Source organism: Eurytemora carolleeae, unplaced genomic scaffold (genome assembly GCF_000591075.1).
Source record: "Eurytemora carolleeae unplaced genomic scaffold, Eaff_2.0 scaffold92, whole genome shotgun sequence".
Taxonomy (NCBI): domain Eukaryota; kingdom Metazoa; phylum Arthropoda; class Copepoda; order Calanoida; family Temoridae; genus Eurytemora; species Eurytemora carolleeae.
The window spans coordinates 69,724-88,725 of NW_019396280.1; the positions used below are offsets into that span (position 1 = coordinate 69,724).

At 32.4% G+C, this 19,002-nt stretch overlaps 2 protein-coding genes across 4 annotated transcripts in view; both read left to right on the forward strand.

The window, feature by feature from the left end:
• Positions 1-13,459, forward strand: part of LOC111700035 (alpha-(1,6)-fucosyltransferase) — an 18,166-nt gene extending 4,707 nt beyond the window's left edge. For all 3 annotated transcript variants that reach the window (XM_023470847.1, XM_023470845.1, XM_023470846.1), the window contains 15 exons: positions 1,478-1,586; positions 1,971-2,092; positions 3,265-3,331; positions 4,073-4,162; positions 4,451-4,519; positions 5,529-5,573; positions 5,937-6,028; positions 7,051-7,107; positions 7,332-7,381; positions 7,889-8,022; positions 9,076-9,237; positions 10,087-10,140; positions 10,481-10,591; positions 11,545-11,646; positions 12,128-13,459. In XM_023470847.1, the coding sequence (XP_023326615.1) occupies positions 1,478-1,586; positions 1,971-2,092; positions 3,265-3,331; positions 4,073-4,162; positions 4,451-4,519; positions 5,529-5,573; positions 5,937-6,028; positions 7,051-7,107; positions 7,332-7,381; positions 7,889-8,022; positions 9,076-9,237; positions 10,087-10,140; positions 10,481-10,591; positions 11,545-11,646; positions 12,128-12,211 (1,348 nt within the window). In that variant the 3' untranslated portion in view covers positions 12,212-13,459. The remainder of the gene's footprint in view (positions 1-1,477; positions 1,587-1,970; positions 2,093-3,264; positions 3,332-4,072; positions 4,163-4,450; positions 4,520-5,528; positions 5,574-5,936; positions 6,029-7,050; positions 7,108-7,331; positions 7,382-7,888; positions 8,023-9,075; positions 9,238-10,086; positions 10,141-10,480; positions 10,592-11,544; positions 11,647-12,127) is intronic.
• LOC111700037 (uncharacterized) overlaps positions 12,483-19,002 on the forward strand; it is a 57,615-nt gene continuing 51,095 nt past the window's right edge. Inside the window, exon 1 of the mRNA XM_023470850.1 lies at positions 12,483-12,568. The gene's annotated coding sequence lies outside the window, so the exon portion shown is untranslated. The remainder of the gene's footprint in view (positions 12,569-19,002) is intronic.

Below are 19,002 nucleotides of genomic sequence, written 5' to 3' on the forward strand. Positions count from 1 at the left end.
AGGGATATTTAGCAGGGATATTTAGCAGGGATATTTTAGAAGGGATATTTAGCAGGGATATTTTAGCAGGGATATTTAGCAGGGATATTTAGCTGGGATATTTAGCTGGGATATTTAGCAGGGATATTTTAGCAGAGATATTTAGCTGGGATATTTTGGCAGGGATATTTAGCAGGGATATTTTATGCAGTAGGGGCAATGAGACAAACTGAAAATTGACAGAATCTAGTAAGGGCGAATAGAGAAATAAATCTTGGGGGGGCTATTTTTTTGCCCCCCCCCCCATTAGGAGTCCCTGGGGGGGGGGCTCCCCCCTGTAATATGCCCTTGGAATTTAGCCCCTCATAAGATTTACAAACAAGAATTCATTCGTATTTTTTTCTCAAAGGAAGATCTAAAGGGTACCAGTGTAAATCAGGCTTACCACTTCAAAAAGGAGGTTCTCTTGAAATTGCTTTAAGTTGTGTATTAAGGAAAACTGGGATTGTTTGTACTTTTCACAAGTTTATCATGATAAAAGAACTATTTTAAATTTTGATGGTGTTCTAGCGAATGAAATATACTTGAATTAAATATTTTATAAATGTTGAAAGTTTCCAGAGATATTGCACTTCAGCCATCGAGGTTAAATTGCGGTTCAGAGTTTTCATTGAGGTTATAATTTAGGAGAAGTTTAATAAATCGGTTGAGGTTAAATAAGGGAAGAGTTTCCATCGAGGTCATAATTGGGAGGATATTATTAAATCTATTGAGGTTGAATAAGGGAAGAGTTTCCATCGAGGTTATAATTGGGAGGAGTTTATTAAATCTATTGGGGTTGAATTGGGGAGAAGTTTGCATCGATGGAATATTTGACAGTTTTATAAATCCATCAAGGTTAGAGAGTAGAGGAGTTTCCATGGAGGTTATAATTGGGAGGAGCTTAATAAATCAACGGAGGTTGGATCAATGGATATGTGAAGATTTCATGAAATCCATCCATGGGTTTGATAGTTAGACTAGAAATAGAAGAGACATGAAGTGCTAACTTAATATAAATTTACATTCTATTTTAAATAACATCAAAATAAGATGAAAATGTTTCTTTGAGAGAATTAAGTTTAAGGAGTTGATATTTAACTGGCGATTTCAGTTGATTATTCTTTTCCTGTATTGAGATTAATCTATTTCTAAGGAGTATGGAATATAATGGAGAAGGAATCGACCCAACCTGCCCATATACCATACGCCTTGCCTATTTATCATTGATCATTGATCGGACCAATGAGAGATCGCGTCAACTCTTTTCACAGAGAGAATTACTTTCACGTGACCATGTGTTTGACATTCCTGTTTTTAATTAGGTGGGGAGGGTCGCCGGGAAGGGATAGCATCGTCCATTCTTTTTCAAGCTTTTATAATACACACAAACATCATTGATCAAAAAAAGGCTAAAGAGGTGTAAATCTGTCATGAAATGTAATAATTATTTTATTAGACGACGCGCGTCTCGAGATGTAAAGGAGCTCCTCAATTTTGCGCGTGCTCAATTGGACGGATTAGTCAAGGATAAAGGACATCTGGAGGAAACTGTTAAATATATTAAGGTAAGAAAATTATATATTTAAAAATATTCTCTTTTATTAAGACAAATATTTTTTCTACGAAACAGTTTATTTTGCAAACAATACAATTGAACTAAATATTTTAAATTATTATTAAGATAATCTTTTTTTCTTCGATTTTTTGTTGTTGTTGAGATTTTGATCTCCTAAACTTGATCTCTTAATACCATGATTTCTTGGGATCTATAGATCCATAGATATTTTGATCTCCTGATCTCTTGATCTTTTTGTCCCTTGATTTATTGATCTCTTGAATCAAGAGTCTTGATATCTTTTGTTTTAATCTCTATATTTTTCTCCGCATTTATATGCATTGTTTATAATAGTTTTTTTTAATGATCGTTTTTAAATTGTATGAATCTATAGAATGAGATTACAAAGCACGCGCATGTTGTCCTGGTTGACCTGAACAAACTACGCGAGCACGATGGTTTTGAGGAGTGGAGAGCAAAGGAATCACTTTATCTATCAGACCTTGTACAGAAAAGGTAATTATAGTTTAACAATAGGTGTCAAACTATTTTCATATTGTACAAGTTAGACAATGGATGTTATACGGAATGTAAATATAATTTCAAGTGACCCTCCGTTTGTAGAGTGGTATTTAAAATTTACTTGCGGATTTCTGCTTACAGAATCAATTAAGTTAATTGTCAGAATGAAACACTTTTCCAGATAGAAAATGCCGATATCTTCTACGTCGCTGATCAAATAAAGGGTTAAAGGGTAGGGTAGCACACGAAGAAGTGAAAGTCATGAAATCAAAAGGTGCATAGGTTCCCTGGGTGACAGACCCGAACCCAGGGGTGGGGTCACCCCTGGGTCCACCCCCCTTTCTCCAAAAAGAGGGGGTTATCATTCTGTATACTGTAAAGTGTATAGTGTATAATGTATATCTATGTCTGAACAATTCTTTATTAAAGCTGTTCCCTCAGACCAACCAAAATAAACCTTCTAATTAAAAAAATATTTGTCTTGAGGTAAGATTTTCAGAGTGAGTTGGTTCGTGTTTCTTTCGCTTTGTCGATGTACATACGTGAAACATGCAATGTAACAAATATGTTCCAGTATGAATAAACAAATCAATTCTTTAAATTTTGCAGAAACATTGCCTCAGTTTCAATATTTTGCAGAAACATTGCCTCAGTTTCAATATTTTGTCCAGACAATTCAAAATCAGTGAACGTGAGTAGTATATCAAATTTTCAACATTTTTAGTTACCCCCCTCTACATCAAATATGACATCTCCACCATCCCCTTTTGCAAGCAGCCTCCCATTGTGGCCCTCTACACAGATCTTAAAGAAAATTTGGGGTCAAAGGTCATTGAACTCCATTAAAAATCAAGATTTTGCCTGCCTGTATTCGCCGAAATTGTGTGAATCAATAAATTTAAGGGTTATTTAAGCCTAGGGTAATCCCGCCATTTACCCGCACTTGGTGGATTTGACCAGGAAGCTAAATTTTCGCTTGAAAAGTCGACCCACTCAAATTAAAATCTCAAATCCATGCTTAGAACATTCCTGTGGTTCTTCCGAGTTTTAACAAAAAAATTTAAGCAAATCGGTCAAGGGGTTTCTGAGTTATGATCGGACAAACCAACGGAGATACCCTGTAAACATCTATGTACAATGTATACAACTTTAAAACTTTTGTTCAGATTGACAACACTCCAGAATCCTGAAGATTGTGGAACTGCTAAGAAATTACTTTGTAACTTAAACAAGGTATTTAATAAACTGAACGCCGCTAAATTTACAGTGAGATTAGTGGACTAGGAGACGACCTTACGTGTTGATGTTTTTATAAAGCAAATAGTTGTATCTTGATAATATTTTTTCAGTGGCATGGGTCTGTGACCTGTGTACACTGTACACTGCACAATGCACAGTGCATAATTATGTAAATTGAACATAAATTGAGTCTTACCAATCGTCTTCCCATTCTACAGTTTTAAGGATCCCACCGTATGAAAGCTATTTCTCTAGTTTTTTTCTTGTTTTAATATGCTATTTTTAAGACTGCTTTGGTTGATATTTTTATGATTTTTCAAACTGCTAAACTCAGTTTCTTTCTATGCACGGTTTAGCAAAATATATTTCTTTTTATCTGGATGTAAATCAATGTTGTAGTCCGCTAATATTGAGAACTTTAAGTTCATAATTCATTCCGAAGTCATACTTTTTGAGACAGCTAAAGTCTTTTTTATTTTTAAATCTTGAATCGTATCTGTTAAATCTTTTTTTTAACCTGGGACCGAATCTAAATAATTTGAGTTGAATCACCTACCGCCGGGTCAAATTTGAATCACCAATTCAAAGTTTAAGATTCAGGAAGGATTTAAATTGGATGTGAACTAAGCGGTGAGCGTTAGCGAGTGTGTGACCCCTCAAATCCATTAAATTTGGTTTCTGAATTTATATTGTTTGTTTTTTTTACTTTTTGGTTATATTAATGTTGTTGGTTAGGGTTGTGGCTACGGTTGTCAAATCCATCATGCTGTTTACTGTTTTATTACAGCCTATGGGTCAAAACGAACCATGATCCTTCATTCCAAGGTGAGTAAGAAATATTTTGTTTTATTTAGTTCTTTGTTGGCTTGTTTGTTTGTATCTAATAAACATCTAAACTTTTGAACTGATGGTAAAAAAAATTGTAGGAAAGGTTCTGGTTGGTCATAATTCAAAACTATAACAGTTTATTAAAAGAATAAATTTTTTTTTAAATCTGCCAATGATATGAAGAAAATCTGCAATATAATGTTTTTTCTTATATTATAATTATAATTAAGTTTTTATTTCAGGATTGTATTTATCTCATGTACATTATATTACTCTTATGTACAGGGTTGGCGGTACAACAAGAAAGGCTACCAGGAGGTATTCCAGCCTGTTAGTGAGACATGTACTTCACAGGTAGGAAACCAGATTATGTACATTCAAATAGATTCTAATACAATAGATGGCAACGTAGAATTTGTACACTCTCAGTACAATTGTATTCTGTCGTCACAAGTGTCAATTCAGTTTTTGTGTCCGACAAAATTATCAATAATAGTGATAATTTTAGAATAAAGTGCTTTTCTTACGGTAAAATAAGTGCAATTTTATGTGTTCTTTAGTTTCTGTTTTTACACTTTCTTATTTAATCTTGGAAAACATGTCAACTTATGTGAGACAATTTCGTTTTCCTTGTTATATTTGACACTTGTGACGTTGTGTATAATTGGTTCATTAGTCTGTTACCACCTATTGTACTTGATAATCTATTTATGTACATTGAACACGCAATACGTATGATTATGTACTTTGAATTGAATAAGTACCTTTTATTTAAGAAAGTGCTCGTGACAAATAAAGGAAGTATAGTTGAGCTAAGTGGTTCAGTAAAATTTCGCAGTTGGTATTTTGTAACTTAAATATTTTAATTTATTTAAAGCGTAGATTTTTGCAATAAAAAGATTCCAAATTAAATTCCATTCCCAAAAGTCACAATTATTATTTAATCTATCATAATACTATAAAAGCCGTTTATTTCTTACGGAAACATACTTAAATGATTTATGTTATTTTGAAACTAGGGATTTAAGTTTTTTTTGAATATTTCTACACAGGAAAAAAAGGTTTTAAAATGCTAATAATCTACAGTCAACACATAATGTGAAAATCCTATTTGCATTTGCAACTCATACTACACTTTTAATAAGAAGAAAAATGTTTGTTTTTTTAACCTTGATAATTCTGAATTCCCTCCATTTCTCTGTGTTCCGATCACTAATCCGTGAATTCAGAATTTTTATTTTTACTAATTTCTTTAAAAATAACCAGAATTAAATTGCAAATCTCCCACTTTTTCCAAACGATGAACTTACCAAGGTCAGGAATGAACTTTTTCGCATTTTGCAAATTTTAAATTTTATTTCAGGATGGAAGCTCACGGTCCAGTTGGCCTGGTAATGACTCAACCCAGGTTTGAAAATTTAAATCCCCCAGGGTGTATTTTCCAAGGTTTTGTTACTGGTTATTTTTTTTTCATCCGAAATATCTTCACTTGTTTTTTTCAGGGATTGAAAGGAATTTGAGTTTTGTTCTTAAGATTCTTTATGTTTACATAATTGAGAAACCTATAGTGGAAAGTGTTAACCCTAGTGCCCCCTACCTATCCCTTGTTTGTGTTAACTCTAGATCCCACTACCTGCCCCCTGCTAGTGTTAACCCTAGACCCCCTACATACCCCTACTACACCGTAAGTTCTTATGCTTAGATAAAGTGGATAGTGTTAACTCTAGACCCTCCTACCTACCCCTGCTATACCTTGAGTTCTTATGTTTAGATAGTTGAACTACCCATAGTGGATAGTGTTAACCCTAGACCCTCCTACCTACCCCCAGCTATACCTGCCGACCTGGTAAACCGATTATCAAGGTAGGTCTACCCCAATTTGTTTAATTATGTAAGATTTTAAAATCTATAATTCATGGATTAAACAAGTATGATTTTTGATTTGGAATTAATTTGAAAGTCATATTTATAATGATCTGAAAACATTTAAATGCATAAGGTTATTAATTAATTAGGTTATTTATAAATCGGTGATGATGATGGACCAAACCTCATGAAGTAATTTAAAGTAGATGTTGGTTCCACATTTTATTGAAAATATATATCGGTCTGGGTTGACCATCGTCAGTATTTGAGATTATTTTTGTCATGAAAATTATATGTCATTAATATCGTTATTGATAATGTTATTAAAGTAACTGAAGATGTAATTTAATTACACAGTGAACATGCACGATACAACGTTACTCGTTAAACCTTTGTAAAATCAAGAATGGATAAGATATCCTAGTTTTGCCTTGGAAAAATGTTTTATTTTCAATTGTTATTGCTTTGTTAAAATGACATACTGATCCATAACAGCCAAGACGACGGAATAAAAAAACGACGATACTTTTCTCATTGTTACTCAGATTAAGGTTTAAAGCAGTGCTTAGGATCCGGATCCGTTAAATCCGCAAGTTTTTTGCTTCCTGGATCCGGATCCGAAAAAATATGCGAATCCAAGGATCTAAATCTGAACTATTGAAAAAAGAGATATTATAAAAATTTGATTTCTAAGTGGTTCATTAAGTTTAGAATAAAAAAGGTAAAAAAATAAGACAGTATTTAAAAATTCTACTTTTTTAAAAATTCAGTAAATTTAACCTGGATTCGGATCCATTTTATTCCCTTGCAGATCCAGGATCCGGATCCGTATTTAAAATAAAAGGGATCCTAAGCACTGGTTTACAGGGTACTCTTGTTATTCGGACATACCATTCTCTAAATGGAGAACCACTAGAAGTCACGTCTTCAGTCTACACAGTATCTTAAATAATGATACTTATCTCGTAATAAAAATGTTTAATTATTATTATTGATATTATTAACATTAATATTTCTAGATTACACGGTGATCCAGTTGTCTGGTGGCTGGGACAGTTTCTGAAATATATGCTCAGGCAGATTGCAATATTGATATTTATATTTTCTTGGATATTGCAATTGTTATTCTAGCACTAAATTTCATATTTTTTTGGTCTCCGGTGCTCTTAGCGTACGTTATATTCTTAGGTTTACGTTTGGTCAAATCCCGTTTTAACCCCCATGAAAATCAAGAATGTTCCAAACTTTGTAAAAGCAGCTTCAAAACTCATGAAATAATATTGCTATCTGTGTTTACTAGGCCTCAGAAACATTTAGAAGACATGTTGGAGAAAACAGTTGAATCACAAGGTAAATTCACTCTAAATATTTATTCATCCATATTAAATCCATTTAATAATTCATCCCCCCTGATCTATTTTCTATTTATTCTGAATATTTACATCTATAGCAATTCATCCACTGCTCAGTGCACATGTAACTCAATACTTAATCTGACAGGAAAAATGTTCAGTTCTGACAATTTCCCCATAGTTTCTTGTATTCAAGAAATACGCAATTCACTTTTGCAAAGAATCCACAAAGTTTTAGTAAATAGAAAAAATTATAATATCTAATTCATTCTTGAAATTAAGCTCCCAGTCTATCTAAATGAGAAATCTTGGGAGAGTCCCCTTATTCATGTCCTTTCATAAAAAGTTGAAAAGTATGTATGCATGTATGATACAAAATAATGGAGTGAGTCGTGAGTAGTGTCGGTTCAGGGGACTTATGAGCGCTCTCCTGTGTAGCTGGGTGGGGCGATACATGGGCCACGAACCCTCATCTACGTGACTAATTGATATTTTCCTGAATTAGGGTTTAAGAACCCTGTGGTGGGGATCCATGTGAGAAGAACAGATAAAGTTGGGACGGAGGCAGCTTTCCACCCCGTGGAGGAGTACATGGTTCATGTGGAGGAGTGGTTCGATATGCTGGAACTAACACAGAAGGTCAGAGATTGTGTTAGATCGTTGAGTTCGTCTGAGATCGGTTGTGATTGTTAGGAATAAATTGAGATAGTTTGATATTGTTAAAGAACGTTTGAGATCGTTTGATAACGTTTGAGATTGTTACAGATTGGTTGAGAACTTTTAGATTGATATATTTTTTATAAATTGATAGTTTGATAAAGATTTTGATCGTTCTACCTTTAACGACAAACTTACTTCTTATTTTTCAACCTGAATTAAGATGTCTGCCAGTTTGGTAGAGATCGGATCATGGCCTTGTCAATTATGACAAACAATTAAGGACCGATGTTTGTCATAATTTTGAGATAAAAAAGACAAGCATTTAACATCGTTTTCGTTTTTTGATTGATCATTGACAATTTCTCCATGTCTTGATGAAACATTTTACTTCTGCAAAAAAATTTGGAAAAAGTATTATAATATTTTCTCCATATTTTTGGGCACAATTACATTTTGGCTTTTTAATTTTAAATTTTATGTCAAGTTTTAATCAATTTTGGTCGAGATGCTTGTAATGTTAACCCCTTTACTTCGCTCTTGTTACAGAGATATGAATTTTTAGATTCACTCTAAACTTTGTTGAAAACTCATATTGAAAACTTTAAAACTAAATTTATCCAGTTCGCTTATTTATTATAAATTCATTCTCCTTAAACCAACCTTACCTTTTCTTTCACCTTTTATCCTTAACTTGTACCTTCCCCTTCCTATGGAAATATTTTTAACTGGAATTAGTTCGTAAATAAAAAAAAATATAATTATTCTGTTATTTTGTTAGATCAAGTTTTAAGGTGTCAATAATGAAGACTTACGCCCCCAAAAGTTTTAGATTTGGTTCGTAAGAAAATTGGACAACCCTCTCCTCAAGATTTTATTCTTCCTTAAATTTTATACAAAAATTCGAAATCACCCCCATCCTCTCATCGAAAACTTAAATTTTATACAAAAATGTACACAGTTGCGATGTAATTGCTGAAAAATCTCACTTAACAACAAATCTTGCAATCTTTGAAAAAAATCTGTTATGTTTAGGTTGATAAACGAAGAGTTTTCGTAGCATCTGATGATCCCAAGGTGTTGGGAGAATGTAGGAAAAAATTTAGCAATTACGAATTCCTGGGGGACCAAGATGTCGCAAAGTCTGCAGCAGTTTCATCCAGATATTCAGACTCATCCCTTCGTGGAGTCATTCAGGAACATTCAACAGAATATATTTTGTATCCAATAAACGGCTGAACCGATCAGGCCCGATTTATTTTTTATAACCCCACACAACAGCCTGTCAAAATTAAAGATTTGGTCTAAATATAATCTTGCCTTTATTTTGGAAATCAGCAAATAAATACAAGTAAATTTTTTTTTCTTTAATTATTTTAAATGTACAATTGGCTTTTTGGAAGTTCAAAGCATCATAAAGCCAAGATTATTACCAGAAAGATAGATATGTAAAAGTTACGTTTTTAAACAACGAATTTTAAAAATGATTTTGCATTTTAGAAAAGTTCTATAAATTTAAATTTTCTAGTTTCCTTAATTGAATTATCAATTATTCCTCCTGAGATCCCAGGAGACTTCTCAACTAGAGCTCAACATTTTATTTCAACATTTCTACCCACCTCATTCTCATAACCCCTTCTTCCCCTTCAATACTCAAGGTTAAAACCCCTACCCCATTCCTACTCAATCTCTTAACCCCTTCTCCCTTTCCCAACCTCAATTACTTAATCCCCTCCCTTCCCTAATTCGTTTAACTTCTTCTACCCCCTTCCCGTTCCCCTTCTTCCCTTCTCCATTTTCCCCTCATCTCCCTCCTTCTCCTTTTCTACCATCTGCCTACCCTCCTTTCCTTGCCACTCTATGGATGGAAGGGTCACATTCCATTTTAAATTACTTAATTTTCTTTTTTACAATTTTTGGCTTATTTGGAAACTAATTTTTAATCTTGGTCAGAATCTGAATTTATTCTTTTCATAAGATACAAAGTTCGCATGAAAGGTCTACCCCCCCCTATATTGAATACAATGTTGAATTTAATATCTCCAGGATATCCATCTTCTCAGCCTTTCAGACTTTTTAGTCTGCACCTTCAGCTCTCAGGTATTTACAAGTTTACAGGGGTATATATTTAAATGAGAAGGGGGGGGATGAACTTTCCAATAATTTATAATTTTCCCTTTAAAATTAGGTTCTACACATTCTGATCTTAAAGGGACGGTCGACGCAATTGTGCTTTCTCTGAAACTGGTGACCTATTTATGCAGTAGAAACAAGAACAAAGAAAAATGAAAGAATTCGTCGTTGTTTTCAACACATAAACCGGCGATATCTTTCTCATTGTTACTCATTCAAAGCTTTTAGGGTACCGTTGTGTATCTGAATCGTTCAAATTGAGTATCACTTACATATACAGTCCCTTTAATTCTGTCAATTTATTTAGGTTTGTCGGATAGCCTATGAGATAATGCAAACCCGTCATATAGATGCCGCTGATAGATTCAAATCCTTAGACGATATCTTCTATTTTGGGGGACAATCAGAACATTTACAGGTTAGAAACAGAGATTTTTTAGATTTAACAATTAGGACGTTTACAGATTAGTGACAAAATCTAATGGGTGAAAAGGTCATTTGTCGGATGTCCACCATGTGGCAAAATTTCCGGTAGTCTCAAAATAATAAACAAAAGGCATGTTTTTCATAACCGCAAAATTAAACAACTAAAGAAAAACAGAAATTGCAATCACACATCAAAGCCACAAGTCGTAAGCCCCTAGTTTAGTACTGAATTTGTACAATAACTTCAGTTCTCGACACGTTTGGTATGTTATCCTAATTGATTTACAGCTAATTTATTTTAAAATTGTTGTTATAAATTGATAATTCGTTCAACTAATACTAGTTAAGTCTTTAATTAATGTAGATAATTATTGTTTTATTTACTGATTGATTGGTTCATTGATTCATTGTTTTATTGATTTATTGGTTTTTGTCATTGACTATTTTTAAATTGTTTCAATAGATTGTTTCATTGATAAATTTAGGACTTAATTATCGTCATTGACTTAAATTAATTTAACAATTTAAGGTTTTTTAACTTTTGATTTATTGATTGATATCGAAAGAAAGAATGATCGAATGATTGATTGATTGAAAGATTAATATTGATATGAAGATTAATTGGTTGATTGATTTATATTGATAGAAAGATTGATTGATTGATTGATTGATGGTTGTGTCCAGGAGGATATATTTACCCCTACGCCAGACGAAACAGAGATGAGCTGGATCTAGAGATTGGAGATATTGTGAATGACTGATTGATTGATTGATTTATTGATTTATTGTTTGAAAAGTTATGATTGATTGATTGATTGATTGATTGTGTCCAGGAGGATATATTTACCCTCACGCAAGACGAAACAGTGATGAGCTGTATCTAGAGATTGGAGATATTGTTGAATGATTGATTGATTGATTGATTAATTGATTGATTGTGTCTAGGAGGCTGTTTACCCTCACGCCAGACGAAACAGTGACGAGCTGGATCTAGAGATTGGAGATATTATTGGAGTTGCAGGAAACCATTGGAACGGTCTTAACAAGGTAGTAATCGTTACACATCATTTATGTGGAGATTTTGATAAGTTAATCCGTCTTAACTTGTGGACATAAAGAAGTAATATTTGCTAAAATGTAACACAACCAAACAAAGATGAGTTTTAACTTTAAAAAATCAGGACTGTTATCTCTGTTTTCGGTAAAAAAAAGGAATGGAGTCTGCCACATACTTAAATTGTCTAATCTCTATATTTTTTCACTGTTTGATAAACTTAGTTAAATTGATCCAACTTAATATATAGTTTGAAATATTTAAGATACACGACATTGGGTTGCAAATATATAGTAATAAGAAAATAAGAGTTTGTGGCAAAGACTCAATTTATTTCTATCAAACCTAATAAATAGGTCAAAATAGATTCCTATGTTTTTATGTTTGCAACCCCCCCCCCACACACATTTTAAGAGTTTATGAAAATTTCCTTTATAAAGCAAAATCTAATTTAAACTCAAATAATTTGTTCAGGGGCGTAATCATCGGACCAACCGTATTGGACTCTACCCAGAATACAAGACAAAAGAGAAATTGCGAGTGATAAACTTCCCCTAAACGATCAAGGTTTTAAGGGGCTCGAGTCATTGACTTCCCCTTTACGCTCAAGTTGTTTGGGGGATCTTCATTCTTCATCCCCTAAACTAGCAAGATTTGAAGGGGTTTGCTATGGCAGCATCCGATTTAATGTTTCTTGTATTTTTTCTCAAAAATTTTTGTTATTTGTCCTTCCCTTCTTGTCAGAAACCAAGTCTCAAACAAGAACAGAGTCGCAACTTCATTTAGATTTGATTAAAAAATTTGTATATTTATTTAGTTTTTGATGATTATTTAGTTTTTGATCTTTTTGTAACAAATAGTTAAAGCGAAATTTATTTTGTTTGGGGATGATAGTTGGGGACTGAAAACACGATGGTACGGTATAGCCTCAACTTTTTATTCCTCCATGGACGGTAAAGGTTTTAATGACGAAAAATTTTTATTTGAGTTTGATAATCTACTTAAAGGTTTGAAACTTCACCGTTAAAGGGACTCTCAACCTAATTTCAAGTGATCCTTCGTTTGAAATGATCATGACTGATTTAAAACCATTAAATGCTTATCATTATAGTCTGAGCAAGAATTTTTTTTTCTTTTGTGGTTCTTCATTTTTTATTCCAAACACTTACAGATTTATGCAGCAGAGACAAAGAACGAAATTGTAAGAATTAAACCATTCTACAATATAAAAACAACGATTACGTGTCTTATTTAAAAAGTAACAATTCTGGCATGCAACTCTCGCTTGAAATTACGTACTTCTTTTAAAACTTGCAAACTTGCCGTCGACTCAAATTCTCAAAAAAAGCATTTATATTTTATACTACAACAGAATTTTCTATTTCATGATTTGATCTTTTAGAGCTTTTTAGTGTCACAATTTGCAGGTTCTCAAATATGTTTTTAGGACTTAATATTTTGGTGCCTTTTCACGTTTCTTTAATCTTTATTCTAGCATTTGCTGATTTTTTAACTTGATATGCCACACTTACTTAAATGAAAACTAATTTTATGCAATTAGATCAGGGATTTCATTTTCCTAAACAATACTATCCCGCTGCCCTCAAAATCATATTTTTTAACTTGCGGTGTTTTCAAATTTCACTTTATTTTAAATCTTTACTTAAAATGAAAGGGAAAATAAGCTACAAATTTAAATTACGTAAATTTAATTCCCATTTTTTCAAGAGCTTAGAAATCCCTGTCTCAATTTTTGGGAGGCAGAGTTGGTAGGTTTTTTTTAAAATAATAAATCCCTGCCAGTTTTATAATGATAATCTTTGATACATGAGATTTTGTACAAGTATTTCTTTTAGACGTGGTTTGCAATATTCGAGGAGGATTGATAAACATGCGACCAAATTAATCTCAAAAATTTAATTTTTTACAAGCTCAGATGTAAAAAATAGCAACTTTTTTCTTCATATTACTTATTACCAGTTAAAACTAGTTCATACATTTTTTATTTTGTGTTGCATATTTATTCACCCTCTTGATTTTATGCATTTGTGATATATGATGGACTTAAATAGGAACACTTTTGGCCTGGATTTCATTTCATTCTGATCCTGGGACGGAATTTAATGTACTTGAGCTACTTCGCTCTGCTGGTTCAAATTTGAAAGGTGATTCAGTGAACTGGCGGTGGTAGGCAGTTCAAATTCCTTAAATTAGGTCCATGGTTTCTTTGTTAAAAAAAATGACCTGAGATGGAATTTAAAGAATTTGAGCCGCGGTTTAAATCCGCAAAAAACCGCCAAAACCCGGTTTAAATTAAGCGCCGGCTTAAATCTTGAAACATTTGGTACAATTTTAAGTGGAACCAACCATATTTAAGCGGCGGCTTAAATTTAAATCGCCGCTCAAATTCTTTAAATTCGGCCACAGTTTATATTTTCCAAAGCTAAATTTAATGAGCAAAAGTATAAACCCTTTTTACTTGGGAGTGGGGAAAAAATTAGATTTTATGAACAATTTCCAAATGGTTATATTTTGAGAATATACGTCACATATTTATTTTCCTTTATTAAATCCGTCAGTATAACTAAATAATTTTGTTAGTTGTCATAAAGTGTGTAGCTAGTGACAAAGGGGTGCTATGTCATGTGTTTTATGACCTACTGGTTAATTGTTCTACAATATGCTGAACCTAAACAACAATTTTCCTACATTGTTAATCCATGGTACGGTAAAAGGGGTTTTATTTTGATCAATTTCGCGGATTTTCACGATTTTTCCCAAATCAATTTAGTTGATTTTAGGTTGTTTGTGCTTTCCAAACGCCTTAGCTTAGGCTGAGGTTAATGAATCTTGTATTTGTTCTACAAACAATATGTAAATTGTTATATGGTGTAGGTCAAATTAAGTATATTAGACTAGGAATTGGACGTTAGGATATAGATGATTATTGATTTGTAGGACAGATGACATAGCATCTTACAGTTTTATACCGACCAAGATTTTCCTTTAAAAATCTATTTTGGATTTGTGTGGTTTTGGTTTGGTTAGATTTCAATATATACAAAACTGATTCACCTATCTTACCATATTGATACTTTTTTGTGGATTTTTATGTTTTAATGTTCTTCTATCTTCCCTTCAGGAATTGACTAGCTGCGCCATCTTTTACAGGTGAAATGTATTAGAAATTTGTCAGTTTTCTTCTTGGTCTTATAAAATATTGAGCATTATTTCCAAACAAAGTGATTTTTTTGGTACTATCATAGAAAACTGGATTAAAAAGGAATTATTCTTCTGAAAAAAAAATTTAACAACTGGTTTTATTACAAAGGGACTAATGCGTTCTTTGGATTCTATCAGAGGAAACTGTGAACAGTCCCTTTAGATTAGAATAATATCCTTGCAACATAACCATAAAAGTTAAAATTAAGAACATGAATTGCTATAAAGTTCTCTCTTTGAAATGAATAATTGTTTCCTTTTTTCTTGGTATACATTGATTAAATTCTTAAAGTTGAAACTAATGTGGTTCAAATTGTTGATTACTCGATTAAGGGTATGAAAAAACGAACACTAGAAAACTTTGAAAATTTTTTCATTTTTATTAGTTTTTACATTCTCAAATGTTCTAAAACTACTTGTTATTTGTTTCCCGGTTGTTTCATGGAGGGGGGGGGGGGAATTAACTTTACCCCCCCACCCCTCCATGAGTAAATGATACCTACTTTTAAAGGATAGGCTAGGTTAAAAAGATAGAATATGATAATTACACAATCTTGTTTATTTCATAAAGATGTGGGTAGAGATAAGACTAGGAAGTGATTTTTTTTTAAATTGCCAGTTTTTTCTTCATTAATTCTTGCATAAAGTAGACATTATTTTCAATTTCTCCAGAAATCTCTTTAATTCTGGTAAAATAATTACCCCTGGTTCTGATACCTCTGGGATTTGTGTCTGTATGAATATTCAGAAGTCTGTTTTCTACTGCATTAATTACTGGATTAAATAGAAATGTTTAAATTTCATCTAACAGTAAACTGACAGGAAGTATATTGGGGGTATTTATTTTTCAAAAACATGGAAATATGATTTATAAAGTTAACAAAAAGTCTCTTGCTCACATTAAATTCCTCTGTTTATTTTGCTTTAAAATATTGAATTGTACCCCAATCCCATGCCAGCTTGGCAAAATTACATTAAGAAATTAAAGGTTTAAAAATAGAAATTCTGGTAACAAACTTGACTTTTATTAGTACCAATGGATTTAAATATCTAACAAAAAATTTCTTTTTTAATCTTTTACCCTGCTTTACTTCAAATAAAATTGCAAGTTTTAGACAAAAACTATCAATTAGATGGAAGAAGGATTGGTAAAGTTAGTTACCTAACATATGCAAGTACCTGAAAATTATATAAAATTCTGGTACTGATAAAACTGTCAAGTTATTAGTAAAAAACTGATAGTTACTTGATGGCCCTCTTTTTACATTATTACAGGAATCAGCTAACTAATGGTTGGATCAAAATAAGTACTAACATGTTCAGCACTAACTCTGAAATAATTGCTGGATTTTTAAAACCATCAAGGAAAATAAACTTTGAAAATCCAGTTTTTTGCAATCCAATAACTCATTTTAAAATACCTATACAAATTTGAACACATTTTAAAATTTTTCTCTTTGAAAATTGGATTTTTGTTTTGCAGAGAAGTTTAAGTGGGAAATTTTTAACCTTAATAATTCATTTTAATTAAATTTTTCAATATTTTTAAATATTTATATGATATCAAATGAAAATATTTTGAGATTTCTATATTTCTTGTTCTTCATTTTCTTTTTGTCCCTACATCTTTCATACATCTTTCAATCATATATCAGCTAATTTTGAACATGAAGGATATCCTTGTAATTATCCTTGTAATTAGCCACTTTTCAAGAACAAACTATTTTTAAAAAGATCTTGCCTCTTTCCTAACCCTGTATTTATTTGAACTAGCTGACTGGCTTTCTTTTCTTGGAGCTTCTTGGGGGGGGCACCGGGGAGGGGGGGGTGAATGAGCAAGTCACTACCTTTTCCTCTCCCATTGTATTACTTGCACATGTTTTTCTTGTGTCAGCTTCTACACACTTTTAAGATCATTTAACTTTGGGTGGTAACATTTCCCATCTCGTCTTTGTCTTCATTTGCTATTGGTTAAAAAGATAGTGTGAAGCTTAAAAACACCCCTTCTAATTTTTCTGTTCAATATTTTCTTCTTTTTTCATGTTTATCTCGTTTTTACACTTTAAGGCTTTTCCAAATAATTCTTTTGACAGCAAGTTGTGGAGCAGGTAGGAGAGAGATAAGGAGGTTTGTAGGAGGAAGGGTATAGGGGATTGCTCCCTGTGTTCCTTATTTCCGAGTTAAGGGGGATTAAGGAAACCCATAACTGCACCTCTTATTCAAAATGTGGAGTTGTAAGCCCTGAAGCTCTCTTGAGAGGAATCTTCCATTGCATTGTTTTTACACTTAAAGGCCTTTCCAAATAGTTCTTTTGACATCAAGTTGTGGAGCAGGTAGGAGAGAGACAAGGAGGTTTGTAGAGGGAAGGATATAGGGGATTGCTCCCTGTGTTCCTTCTTTATTATACTCTTTCCGAGTTAAGGGGGATTAAGGAAACCCATAACTGCACCCCTTATTCAAAATGGGGAGCCCTCCATTGTAGTCTGGTCCTCACAGCTGGTCGAGTAAAAAACCGTTATCGTTGTGGATGGCTTGTTTACCCATCAGGGGTTTAACTCCTTCTTTCAGTACACCAAGTTGAAGATTTAAGTGGGAAATATTTACGAAGTTTTTATCTTGCATCTTTTTTTCTTGAAATATTGGTGTTTTTTTGTTGTTTCTCCTAAATATTTATAAACCTTTTTTTGAACAGCTTATTTTAAACTTCTTTTGTTTCTCATTATTATTCAATTGTTTGAATTGAAATCATGTTCCTAAGAAAGAAATGTTGAGGTTTTACTATTTTGTGAATATCTGTTAAGTAAATTATCCCATACACCCCTGTATCAGTGTATATATTACTAAGGTTTTGAACCTTGCAATACATTTATTAACTCTAAATGTTGAAATTCCCCTGGCTTAATGCCTCATTTAATTTCAGATAAATATAAATTTTCTTGTTTAATCTTCAGAATTTTCCATTCTTCTATTTCACTACTGTAGAAATATTGTTTAACCTACTTTTAGGGGTATATATTTACCTCATTCAAGAGAGATGCAGGTCTGCAGAAGGATCAGGGAGGTGAAGTCCTTTATGTACTAGGGTTGATAAACAAACAGGCAGAAAAAATTCTGTGGCAGTACAAACTGGATTGTAAAGCGCACAAACAAAAATTAGAATTACACTGATAACTTGCATGTTGTAAGGATGTAATACAAAGATAAGATTTTAAATAAAAAAAAATTATTTAATGCTACACTTTGAATTTCTTGGAAGTACACATATTTTAAGAATTCATTTTCCTGGATTAAATTTTGTTGAAAACTTAGTTTAATGACTGCAGGGGGGGTGGGGGGCTCTTGCGAAGGAGTTCTACTTTTATACTTTTAATTCATATATAACGGTTATTCTCAAGAAGAAATTTGGTAAGTCAGATTTTCTAGAAAAGGAATGGATTCGGTTAGTTGAAGTTGTCTCTGTTTAATATTATCTTCCTATACAATCTTAAAATAATGTAAAAATTAAAAATTGAAGAATTCTACATATAATTCCTTTCAAATGTTCAGTGTGTGTGTTACTGTGCATACGCTTGTCGTGCTTTCCTGATCAATCACTTCATGAAATAGGCGGTTTTCAACATTTAAACCCAGAAATATCGATATTTTAATAATTTTTAGAATTTCTTTGTATCATACATTCAGATCACAGAGACATCATAGTACATACCAACAGATTAATATATTTTTACACTCCAACCACCCTCTTCCATTAAATATCTGAAACCAATAAAAAAAAATAGATAAAAATTTAATAAGAACAGATAAAAAGAATGCTTAGGCCATTTTCATTTGTTATTTAAAGTTTAATTGATTTTTTCCTGTATCAATTCCTTATACTTTTAAGTTTGTCAGAAGGACCTTTCTAAACCAAAGGTCATGTAAATTGATTTCACAACCCTTAAAGTTATTTGCTTGAGTGTGTGTTTGTAAGTCTGGTAAACTTTTGGAAGACAGATGAACCAAATCAAATTATAAATTTGTACAACAGATACTGAGTAGGATTCTGTAGTTTGTTATATACTTCCACAAATTTGTCTCTATAAATTCTCGCAAGATACATTTCTATATTTGTTTATTTAAAACATATA